The 12,199-nt window shown below is 41.7% G+C and overlaps 1 protein-coding gene across 1 annotated transcript in view; it reads right to left on the bottom strand.

Moving 5' to 3' along the window:
* Positions 1–2,128: 2,128 nt before the first annotated feature.
* Positions 2,129–12,199, bottom strand: part of FH (fumarate hydratase) — a 31,901-nt gene continuing 21,830 nt past the window's right edge. The window contains exons 7-10 of the mRNA XM_047841008.1: positions 10,427–10,630; positions 8,361–8,488; positions 6,037–6,190; positions 2,129–2,499 (exon numbers count right to left, since the gene is read on the bottom strand). Coding sequence (XP_047696964.1) covers positions 2,357–2,499; positions 6,037–6,190; positions 8,361–8,488; positions 10,427–10,630 — 629 coding nt within the window. The 3' untranslated portion in view covers positions 2,129–2,356. The remainder of the gene's footprint in view (positions 2,500–6,036; positions 6,191–8,360; positions 8,489–10,426; positions 10,631–12,199) is intronic.

Here is a 12,199-nt window from a genome sequence, read left to right as displayed (position 1 = left end):
CTCCCACTCACACGGAGGGCATGAGACAGCTCACAGTTTCAATTCATCAAGTCACCGCAACTCCAGGACGCCATACATACACCAGGAAGTAGTGAAGCCTAACTGAATGGTGAGCACCTCCAAAGAGAATACTTTTCGGATTTGAGTTTTTCAGTCTCAACACTATTGACATCTTGGGCTGGAAAATCCTTTGTTGTAGGGGCCTGCCCTGTGCCTTATAGATGTTCAGCAGCATCTCTGGCCTCCACCCACTCCATCTCTGGCCAGTAACACCCCGTCTCCAGTCATCAGAACCAAAAAGGTCTCTAGATATTGCTGAATGTCCCATGGAAGACAAAACTCCCCAGTGTAAAAACACTGAAGTTGACTTTCAGTACAACCCTTCACCAGGGAATTCTAAAAACCTTACTTAGGATTACATCAGAAAGCAGTTTTCTTTCCTTCACAAACATCAAAGAAGGCAGTCAGCTCCCAAGTTTCAGTGACAACTTAAGTCATCAGGACATGACGATTTATAACATGTCATTCAGGAAATGGTAGACAGGTGTACATAGACTGAGACTAGGAACTCAATCCACTATTGTCCTTATTATGTAACTGGTTATGTCTCTAGTTGAGCCCTTAAACAACAGCCTATCTAGATGGAAGATGCCTAAGAAAGAACATCCAACATCATGAAGTTCCACAACTACAGATCGGTTGCCCATTTGGTTGTTGACTTTCAGGCACCGCTAAGCAATTTGATTTTATGTTTTCCAATAAAAATCTTTTTTTTTTTCCCAACAAAACAAAGAGAATGGGCGCTTTGTTTTAAAGCAAACTGCACAAACACCACATCATCCCCATGTAAAGAACACTGGCAGAAACAGTCACTGATGGGCTGAAAAGTAGATCCTATAGGTTCCACAGTTGCATGAAGAAAGCTTTGAGGGGTGCCTGGGTGTCTCAGTTGGTTGGGCATCCAACTTCGGCTCAGGTCATGATCTTGTGGTTTGTGAGTTTGAGCCCCGCGTCTGGCTCTGTGCTGACATGTCAGAGCCTGGAGCCCGCTTCAGATTCTGTGTCTCCCTCTCTCTCAGCCCCTCCCCTGCTCGTGCTGTCTCAAAAATAAACATTAAAAAATTTTTTTAAACAGCTTTGAAATCCTTTTTACAGCTAAAAAAAAAAAGTGTCCACTCAAGTTTAAGAGATTAGTTAGAAGAACATAATCTCACCTTTCATCACAATGTTTCTAGAAGTTTTAATTACAATTTTACATGCTATCTACACTGCCATCTAAATACTACAGAGAGTGGGGGCTGATGGCCAATTTTCCAGGAATAAATATCAGGGGTAAGTAAAAAAACACAGTTGATAGAGGAGATGCGAGATACTTTAACCAGTGGGACTGTCTCTCCACAACCCTGTCATTTATCATGAGAGAAAGTGCAAGAAAGAACAAAACAAACTGTTAGCTCCCTCCACAATGGAGGTTGATTGAGTTAAATAGCACCTTTAGCTTCAGGTTTAGAAGCTAAACCTGGATCAATCTGGCCTGGATCTCCCTAGAACTGCTTGTTCAAAATCCCCTGTGGTTGTTTCGAGCAAATTCCTGCTGAAAAGTCCCGGCAGTGGTGCGCAGAGACCAGGGGGCAGACTCACTTTCCCCACACCCTCCTCACTTCCCAAGTTCAGGCCTGTACCCTGGTCCTTTCTAATCCACATCCTAGAATTCCTGACCCATAGTCTGCAGCCTTTCTGTGGTAATTCAACTAAGGCCAGGTGTGTGTGTGTAATCAGCACACGGAATACATGTGCCCAGTTTTTTTTAACCTGTCCTACTTCCTAATAGACACATATATGCACATGCGCACATGTACACACAGACACTGACATCCCCACATAGTAGGCCCAGTGCTTGGTTACCTTATGCCCCCAAATCACAGGAAAATAAGAGATGTCTAAGTATATCATTACGAATCAGATAACAAGTACCTTTTCACTACAGGGGAATTGAAAACACCAGCTAAAAAAATTAAAACTCTTTAAAAATTGATACAGAATTTTTATAAAATATATGAATAAACACAGTCACAAAAATGAGATTCAACGACAATTAACATAAAAGAAAAAATGAGTCTGTTTGACTTCATACAATTTAATTATTTCATTTTACCCTTTTCAAATTCACTTTGGACCCAAGCACATCCCAGGGTTTTACACACCGATCAAAGAGCTCTGCTAGAGACAGTCAAGTTCAGGAGCGGTTTCCTTTCACATTCATCCATTTTTGCTTAAGAAATAAAAGGAGTCTTTTTCATTTTTTTTTTTTTTTATTTTATAGAACATAATTTTTTTTATTATAAATTCATTTAAATCACTTTGGACCCAGCATGTCCTTAGGTTTTACCCACTCATCAAACTGCTCTGCTGTGAGATAGCCAAGCTCAATGGCAGTTGCCTTTAAGGTTGATCCATTTTTGTGTGCTGTCTTAGCAATCTTGGCTGCCTTGTCATACCCTGAAGAAAAATAACACAGGCAACGTAGGAGTTAGTAGTGAAATTTGGTTTTCTAAAGCAAAAGATAATCATTATTTACTTGATACTGAGGCTACTGACATCCAAAATAACATTTTTAATCTTAAAAATATTTAACAGTGATCATCTTCAGAGTTATGTTTGATACGGGATAAAACCGTTACTTTTCTCATTTTTTTTTCTTTTAATTTTTTTTTTCAACGTTTATTTATTTCTGGGACAGAGAGAGACAGAGCATGAACGGGGGAGGGGCAGAGAGAGAGGGAGACACAGAATCGGAAACAGGCTCCAGGCTCCGAGCCATCAGCCCAGAGCCCGACGCGGGGCTCGAACTCACGGACCGCGAGATCGTGACCTGGTTGAAGTCAGACGCTCAACTGACTGCGCCACCCAGGCGCCCCCCGTTACTTTTCTTAATACAGACTTCACCATACCTCACTTTGGACAACAGATTTGTTACTAATTGTAGTTGCCAATGTCAATAGATTTTGGGTTCCCCTGTGTAGCTCTCTGGCTGAATTCTAGTGTATAAAAGTTTCATTTTTTATTTTTTTAAGTTTATTTATTAATTTCGAGACAGAGAGTATGTGAGTGGGGGAGGAGCAGAGAGAAAGATAGACTCCTAAGCAGGCTCTGCACTACCAGCACAGAGCCTGACACAGGGCTCAAACCCACAAACCATGAGATCATGACCTGAGCTGAAATCAAGAGTCAGACACTTAGCCAACTAAGCCACCCAGGCACCCATAATGTATAATAATTTTTAAATGATCGAAACATTATTACCAATCTCAATATTATACCAAAGAATAACTCAGATATTTTTGCAGGGGGAAGAAAAAGAAAATATAGCACCAAGACATGAAAAAACATCTGAGTAGTAGAAATATGTGTTGTTTCTAACATGTTTAACCAGAAGCGATCTCTGCACCAAAGCATAACCAGCTAACTGCTGCTGTGCCACCAGCAAACAGCACTGTGCGGGAGCTGCAGGGACTGGCTCTCAGTGGGAGGCAGGGGAACGAGGGCCTTGGGGAGGGATGCACCTGCCAGCTGCTTCCAACAGCACCTCTCTACGTGCTTCTCTACAGGCAGTGCCTGGTACCCTGACCTCTTCCCAGAAGCCACAAGGACGCAGTGGGGAAGTTTCAGCACAGATGGAATCATGTACTAAGACCCAGGTACGTTGTCTGCTTCGATCATTTGCTTCTGGAATGAACAAAGGGGCAGGGCAGCTTCTCAAGCTGTCTGCACTTAACACAATTTTTAAAAAAGGTCAGAGGGGCGCCTGGGTGGCGCAGTCGGTTAAGCGTCCGACTTCAGCCAGGTCACGATCTCGCGGTCTGTGAATTCGAGCCCCGCGTCAGGCTCTGGGCTGATGGCTCAGAGCCTGGAGCCTGTTTCCGATTCTGTGTCTCCCTCTCTCTCTGCCCCTCCCCGGTTCATGCTCTGTCTCTCTCTGTCCCAAAAATAAATAAACGTTGAAAAAAAAAAATTAAAAAATAAAAAAAATAAAAGGTCAGAAAGCAAAACAAGAAAAAACAGAAAAAAACAAAAATGAAACCAATGAAGGAGGAAAAAACCCCAAATACCCCCAGATCAGAGGACTATGGTCAAAGGAACAAAGCTTCCTGAGGCAACACTATTGTGAAGCTGGCATGTAACCAGTAACCATCTATGAACTAATTAGGAGCCATTTTTTCACTCAACTGAATTTGTAAATACTAAACATACTGAACAGGGTGCTTACTGATTAGAGGAACTTTGAGGAAGAATGTTCATCAAATGTTCAGGGTCAATATAGGAACTGTGTACATTTATTTTGATGACATTCGCGTCTAAGCCTTATGCTAACCATTCAGTTCTTCTCTTCAAGTCCTACAAAACCCTGTTCCCAACCAGCCCACCACATAATAAGCACACAGACAACCCAGGAAATGCAGCTGCAAGGCTCACGCTGCACCAGCAAGGTGTGGTTTATCCTCGCACGGCCTTTACCTCACAGAACACGGATTCCAAAAAAGACTAACCAATCGTCCAGCTTTAAGTGCACCTCTAGCTTCAGTGTTTTGGCAACAGGTTCTGAAGTACAGATGTGAGGGAACATTTCTCACATAAGCCTCTGGGATCCCCCGTGTAGCTCTCTGGCTGAATGCTAATGTACAACGATTTTTTTAATGTTTATTTATTTATTATGAGAGAGAGCGAGAGAGCGCGAGGATCCCAAGCAGGCCCCATGCTCAGCGCAGAGCCCAATGTGGGGTTCGATCCCATGACCCTGGGATCATGACCTGAGCTGATATCGAGTTGGGCACTTAACCGAGCCACCCAGGTGGCCCATGTACAATAACTTTTAAAGGATCAAAATATTACCAATCTCAACACTACATCAAATAATAGGCTATATCACATTGGGCTCAGAGTTACCTGAAGCAGTCAAATGAGTTCTTACTTTACAAAACTGAAATTATATGTTGATGTGAGGCCAATAGTAGAAAATCTGCCTTGGAAGTTCAGCATTATAGAAGAATTTTTTTTTAATTTTTTTTAATGTTTATTTTTGAGAGAGAGACAGAGCACAAGGAGGGGAGGGGCAGAGAGAGAGGGAGACACGGAATCGGAAGCAGGCTCCAGGCTCTGAGCTGTCACACAGAGCCCCATTCAGGGCTTGAACCCACAAACTGTGAGATCATGACCTGAGCCAAAGTCGGGCTCTCAACCAACTGAGCTACCCAGGGGCCCCATATAGAAGAATATTTTAAACAGCAAACATATCATGCCAAATGACTACATCAGAACCGGTTTTAAAACAGAAAATCAACCAATATGTTAACAACCTCAGCTTAGCAGAAGATGGGAAAAGGCTTTTAAGACACCATAATGTAATGCAATGAATGTGTCAAGACCTACAAGTCAGACGAGTATCTTTGGTGAGGATCACTGGGGTCAGTCTGCAATCCAAGTCGGTATGTTTGAATACATAATAAAATATTTGCAATTCTAGAAAAGGCTTGCAATAGAAGAGTCACAGTTTTAGATAAAATATTTGCATTTCCCCCCCTTTCCCTACAAGCAATGAATACTTAGTCCTTTTTCTTTTGTTCTTATTGGTAGCTTTCCACTTCTGAATTGAATAAAACAAGAAAATCAAAGTGTAGTAGGGCCTCTAGAGAAGGCAGAAAAATGAGTTCATCCCACACTGCTAATCAGCCAGTGCCACCTAGTGACGTTACCAAGTGAGGGCCAGGCGCTGCACAGAGCATTAAGCATCTCAATTCCATTAAGATTCATGGAAGTTTGAACTTCTGAGTTTACCACATTTCAAATAAAATGAAACCTAACAGACAGCATACTAATATATAAATAGTGTCTTTCAATGCAATTTCAAATATTTTATGAGATTTTACTGAAACAATGCCCAAAAGGAATTTGCTGTCCACCTTGATCCGATAATCTCTTAAAAATATTTAGCTTTTAAATTTTGTATTCAAAATGACATTATTATTCCTTAAACCTTACCTATATGAGGATTAAGAGCTGTCACCAACATTAGAGATTCGTTCATCAGCTTGTTTATTCTCTCTGTGTTGGCCTGGATTCCCACAATGCAGTTTTCTGTGAAGGAAACGCACGCGTCCCCCAGCAGCCTGGCTGAGTGTAACACATTTTTAATCTATGAGGGGAGTAGAACATGGAGAGGAGGAGGGAGGGAGAGACACAGAAGAGAGAGGCTTATTAACCCTAACGTTTTTTGTTCACTAGCATATATTATTTGCTGGCTCATAAATGAATACGTAATTTGATAAACAGCACTCCTACAACTTGTAAAGCACTATATCCATGGAACATTTGAGGACACTGAAATCTAAAAAACATAAAAGCCATAAATACAAATAAACTGAAACACAAGAGACCCTGTAGTGTGATAAAACATGGGTATGAAATGTTAGCACAGAGAAAGAGAAATTAATCCCAGTGGTAGGAACTGGTGAAGTCCTATTTGATGGAGGGGACTCAAACAACCAGAGATGGAAAAAGAATCCTCTGGAAGAGAAGCAAAGATGCAAATGTTAGAATGTTCAGGCTGTTGGAAGCAGTGAATGAAGTGAGGACTTCCCAGGTCTCACTGATCACATTTTTTATGCTTAACAAAACAAATATTCCTCAGGAACTTTAAAATGACCTTTCACACATTATTTTAAAACCAACGTAAAATCAGTTAGTTTTTTAGTTTTAGCATGTTTTTCCTTTTTGGTAACATTTCTAATATGTATAAAGCTATAGTCACATCCTACTCTCTTTTGTTCTAAAACATCAGGATCTGAAAACTATACTCCCAACAATGGACTCTACTAGAAGGCACAGAACCTCATGGTTAAATCTGATACTAATGACTTTAATGTAAGGCAAATTTGATTACCCTGATGTATTTTCTATTAAAGACAAAAAAACAGATTTTTGTGTTTTAACATAAAAAGATTAGCAAGACATTTGTTGCACACCTCTATTTGCCAGGCAGCTCGTATTGTTTGGAATCCAACAGGAAAGCAAAAGCTTACATGTGCGAGTTCTGCTTTGGCCTTTTATTTCTCACAAGAACGTACAGGCCTTGAGGACAAATAAATATCTTGTCTTCCTTATTATTCTACCACTGGTACTCAGTACAGTGCCTGATCTAGATTTGACAAATACACTGAATGAATATTCTTAATATTTGTCATTTGCATGTTCTTATCAAATTAAAACCAGACTTTATACCAGATACAAACTGGAAATGAGCCCTTAATATATTTTAGATATAACACTTTACACTAGTAACAGACTCCACGTGACGACAGCCCTGTTATCCGAAGCAGAGGAAAATGGATGAAAGATGATGTCACCTCATTCCATCTTCATGAAGATGAAGTAAAAGAACGATTTTTAAAAAATTTTTTTTTTTTAACGTTTTTATTTATTTTTGGGACAGAGAGAGACAGAGCATGAACGGGGGAGGGGCAGAGAGAGAGGGAGACACAGAATCGGAAACAGGCTCCAGGCTCTGAGCCATCAGCCCAGAGCCTGACGCGGGGCTCGAACTCACGGACCGCGAGATCGTGACCTGGCTGAAGTCGGACGCTTAACCGACTGCGCCACCCAGGCGCCCCAAGAACGATTTTTAGACACACGAATGTTTTCGAGGTCTGTGGAAGAGGGAAAACAGATGAAGGAAAGCCAGAGAGGGACAGAAGGGCATGGGAGGAGGATGCTGAGGACGCCAAGCAGAAGGGAGTCATGGCCAAGCTCAGAGGTCAGCAAGTCTATGGGCTTGCGGGGGTTCCAAATGACCAGGGGAACAGTTCAAGCACAAGTGGGGCGGGGGGAAGCCAGGAGTAATGAATCTGCCTGAAAGTGAATGTGGGTCATTCCTCTAAAAGACTGAACTTGAGAGAAAAAAAAAAGCAGCAGCATGAGGAGGAGACAGTTGAGGGACAGCCTGAGGAGACCTGACTTCTTTCTAGCCACTGGCATCCTCACTGGTGAGGGATAAGGAAGAAACCCACACCCTATTTCCACACTTTTTCTTCCTATTAAATAAAGCAAACCATCAAATTACTTGAGTTAAAAGTCACCTAAAAGTCATCAAATTACTTGAGCTAAAAGTCTTCTAAAAGGGCTAGTCACACTTCCCCTAGGCTTCCTTCCAGGCTTAATCTGCTAACATCAACATATGCTTGACTTCCAATTGCTACTTCTATCATCCCAGTACCTAATGTGAAACCTCCAAAGACTTTTATGAAAGAAAAAACAATACACTTAGATTTCAGTCAAAAAAAAAATTAAAAATCAGATTTAAAGCTTACCATCATTGGCTTGAAAACATTCAACTCAAAATGTCCGTTGCTGCCTCCAACGGTAACGGCGACGTGATTCCCCATGACCTGGGCTGCAACCATGGTGAGCGCTTCACACTGCGTAGGGTTCACCTTGCCTTCAAGAAAGCCACCAAGGAAAGACTCACATCAAACAAGGTCGTGAGCAGCTGCACCAGTTTGCATTCCTACCGACAGTGCAAGTTTATATACACAATGGAATACTACGTGGCAATGAGAAAGAATGAAATATGGCCTTTTGTAGCAACGTGGAAGGAACTGGAGAGTGTTATGCTAAGTGAAAATAAGTCATATAGAGAAAGACAGATACCATATGTTTTCACTCTTATGTGGATCCTGAGAAAGTTAACAGAAGACCATGGGGGAGGGGAAGAGAAAAAAAAAGTTAGGGAGGGAGCCAAACCATAAGAGACTCTTAAAAACTGAAAATAAACTGAGGGTTGATGGGGGGTGGGAGGGAGGGGAGGGTGGGTGATGGGTATTGAGGAGGGCACCTGTTGGGATGAGCACTGGGTGTTGTATGGAAACCAATTGAACAATAAATTTCATATTTAAAAAAAAAAAACATGCTCGTGGCTTCAAGATTAGGTATTATGTCAAATTATCAAGAAAAGAAGGAAATCTGACTTCATTAAATAAAGCAAGACATATAAGAAAGCAAGTGTCCAACCATCAGTGCTGATGCAATGAAGCAAACCAATCAAATAAGGAAGGACAGGTTGCCACAGACCGTGAATGGTTCAACAGCTAATGTGTGAAGAGTTGGGCAACCGCACATTGAGTCCAGCCCACCCCATCTTCTCGGCTTTCATTCATCATGGACATAGTTACGAAGCCAGGCACTGAATATGCAACAGTGGGTGAGAAAGGTGCAGCCCCTGGGCTGCAGAACTTGGGAGGCCAAGCAGAGACAGCAGGCAGCTACAGGACCTGAGGGGTAAATACAGAGAAGCAGGCTGCTATGGGAACTCTTAGCACCTCGCTGACACTTGGGAGACTGCTCAGAGGAAGTGGACGTTACACTGGAATGTTCCTATTCGTCTTGAGTCCCCAGAGTCCCAGTACCCTGGGAGCACCCCTCTGACGAGCTCAGGTGTGAACCTGACATACCAGGTTCTGCCTACCAGTACAAGGCAACACACTGGGAAGGTTATTTCCTCATCTGTGGATCTGGGTTTCTCTTTTCTAGGCAATCACCTTGCATTTGCCATCAACTAAACTCAAGTCATTTTTGAACATGAATTATTTTAAAATCAGATCTCTTCTCATTCTGTACACATGTGTAGATTTAAAAGAATCAACACTCAGGTCTTTCTTCTTCACTATTAGAAGTCACCTTGTCAGTTTTAGCCCAACACACAGAGGCCTCAATTCTGGCGTACTGCTGTTTCCTTACCTGCTCATGTGACCCACACGTATTCTCTGCTTTCACCCTCAGTCACCAGGGAAGTGGTGAAGTGGCAGAGACCTGCGGCCTGCTACTGAGACATGCCTCCAGTCTGAAGTCACCTCCTTATTGTCACTTAAGTGTCACTGTTCACCCACTACATTCGTCTAACAGAGCTACCAACACTTCCCCTCAGGATTCAGTGAATGTCACATGAATCTGTCAAATGGCTTCCTAGAATCCAGACATCCAAAGCCTGTGTAACTTCCCTTACTGAACAGGCCAAAACCCCAAGCAGAAAATGAAATAACAGGCAACTGGAATAATTCATTTTTATTCAATCCAGGCTGACCACTTTCACAGCTGGTTTCAGAATTCTTCTGGCTTTGGATTGTGAAAGAGAGATTCCTCTATTCTCTAATGTAGGAATCCACATACATGCTATTAAAATTCTCTTTTCCTATAATGTTGGGTGATGTTCCCCAATTCTGATCAAAGGTGGCCCACAAAGATATTCTGAAATAACTGTGCCACACACGTCTCTATCTATGTTTGGGATCACGCTTAACACAAGGAGACATGCTCTGTTCATGAGAACACCTGGGTCCCTGTCAAGTTCCAGCGCTAATCTTTACCAGCTAGTCATTACCTGGCATGATACTACTTCCTGGCTCATTTTCAGGCAAGATCAGCTCTCCCAGACCTGAGCGTGGACCAGAACCCAGAAAACGAATATCGTTTGCTATCTTCATCAGACTGCAGGCGGTGGTATTCATGGCTCCACTGAGTTCAACCAAAGCATCATGAGCAGCCAGAGCTTCAAATTTATTTGCAGCTGTGACAAAAGGCAACCCTGAAGAAAAAAATAACCCTATGAGTTATCGTCTAAAATTAAATAGTTTTCTAATTTCAGCAAGATAAATAGAAAGTTCCAGGATATGAAAAGCAAAAACAGAATAAACATATTTACCATTGAAATAAATGTCTCTCAACCATCCATTGATTTTGCCGGCTTTGAAAATGGGTATTCAGAGTTAAGATGGCAGGACCCTAAGCTTGTCTTGTCCCACAAACACAGCATGATAATTATCAAATCATTCTGAACACCCAAGAAATCAATCCGAGGTCTGAGAGAATAAAAACTGCAAGTCTACAAGTGCAAAAGCAACCACCTTTTGGAAAGTAGGAGGTGCGAGGGAGATAGAACTATGGATACGGCAGCAAAGAGGGAGCCCTGCTTACAGAGGCTACCACAGCGGAGCGAAAAACCTGAACTCTTGGAGTCCGCTACTGTGGGGGAAACAGATAAGGAAAGAATCCTGAATGTAGCAAGGGAAAAAAAGTCCTTAATCTACAAGGGAGGACAGATCAGGTTCGCAGCAGACCTATCCACAGAAACTTGGCAGGCCAGAAAGGAGTGGCAGGGTATATTTAACATGCTGAATGGGAAAAATATGCAGCCAAGAATTCTTTATCCAGCACGGCTGTCATTCAGAATAGGAGAAGCAGAGTTTTCCAGACAGACAAAAATTAGCAGAGTTCATGACCACTAAACGGGCCCTACAAGAAATTTTAAGGGGGGCTCTAAATGGAGGAAAAAAAGACTACAGGTAACAAAGACTAAAAAGGATCAAAGAGCATCACTACAAACACCAGCTCAGGTAACACAATGACACTAAATTCTATCTTTCAATAATCTCTCTGAATGTAAATAGACTAAATGCTCCAATCAAAAGACACAGGGTATCAGAATGGATTAAAAAAACAAGATCCATCTATATGCAGCCTACGAGAGACTCACTACTATTGACCTAAAGACACCTGCACTGAAAGTGAGGGAGTGGAGAACCATCTATCATATTAATGGACACCAAAACAAAGCCAGAATAGCCACACTTATATCAGACAAACTAGATATAAAAACGACTGTAACAAGAGATGAAGAAGAGCATTGTATTATAATTAAGCGGTCTATCCATCAAGATCTAACAACTGTAAATATTTATGCCCCCAATTTAGAAGCCCCAAATATATAAATCAATTAATAATAAACATGAAGAAACTTACTGATAATGATACAATAACAGTAAGGGACTTTAACATCCCACTTACAACAATGGACAGATCTAAGCAGAAAATTAACCAGGAAACAATGGCTTTGAATGACACACAGACCAGATGGACTTCACAGATATATTCAGAACATTTCATCCTAAAGCAGCAGCATATACATTCTTTTTGAGGGCCAAGGTAACATTCACCAGAATAGATCACATACTGGGTCACAAATCAGCCCTCAACAAGTACAAAAAGATCAAGATCAAATCATGCATATCTTCAGACCACCATGCTACGAAACTTGAAGTCAACCACAAGAAAAATCTGAAAAACCCTCAAATACATGAGGTTAAAGAATACCCTA

This window comes from Prionailurus viverrinus, chromosome F1 (genome assembly GCF_022837055.1).
Source record: "Prionailurus viverrinus isolate Anna chromosome F1, UM_Priviv_1.0, whole genome shotgun sequence".
Classification (NCBI taxonomy): domain Eukaryota; kingdom Metazoa; phylum Chordata; class Mammalia; order Carnivora; family Felidae; genus Prionailurus; species Prionailurus viverrinus.
This window is presented reverse-complemented; position numbering and strand designations above follow the sequence as displayed.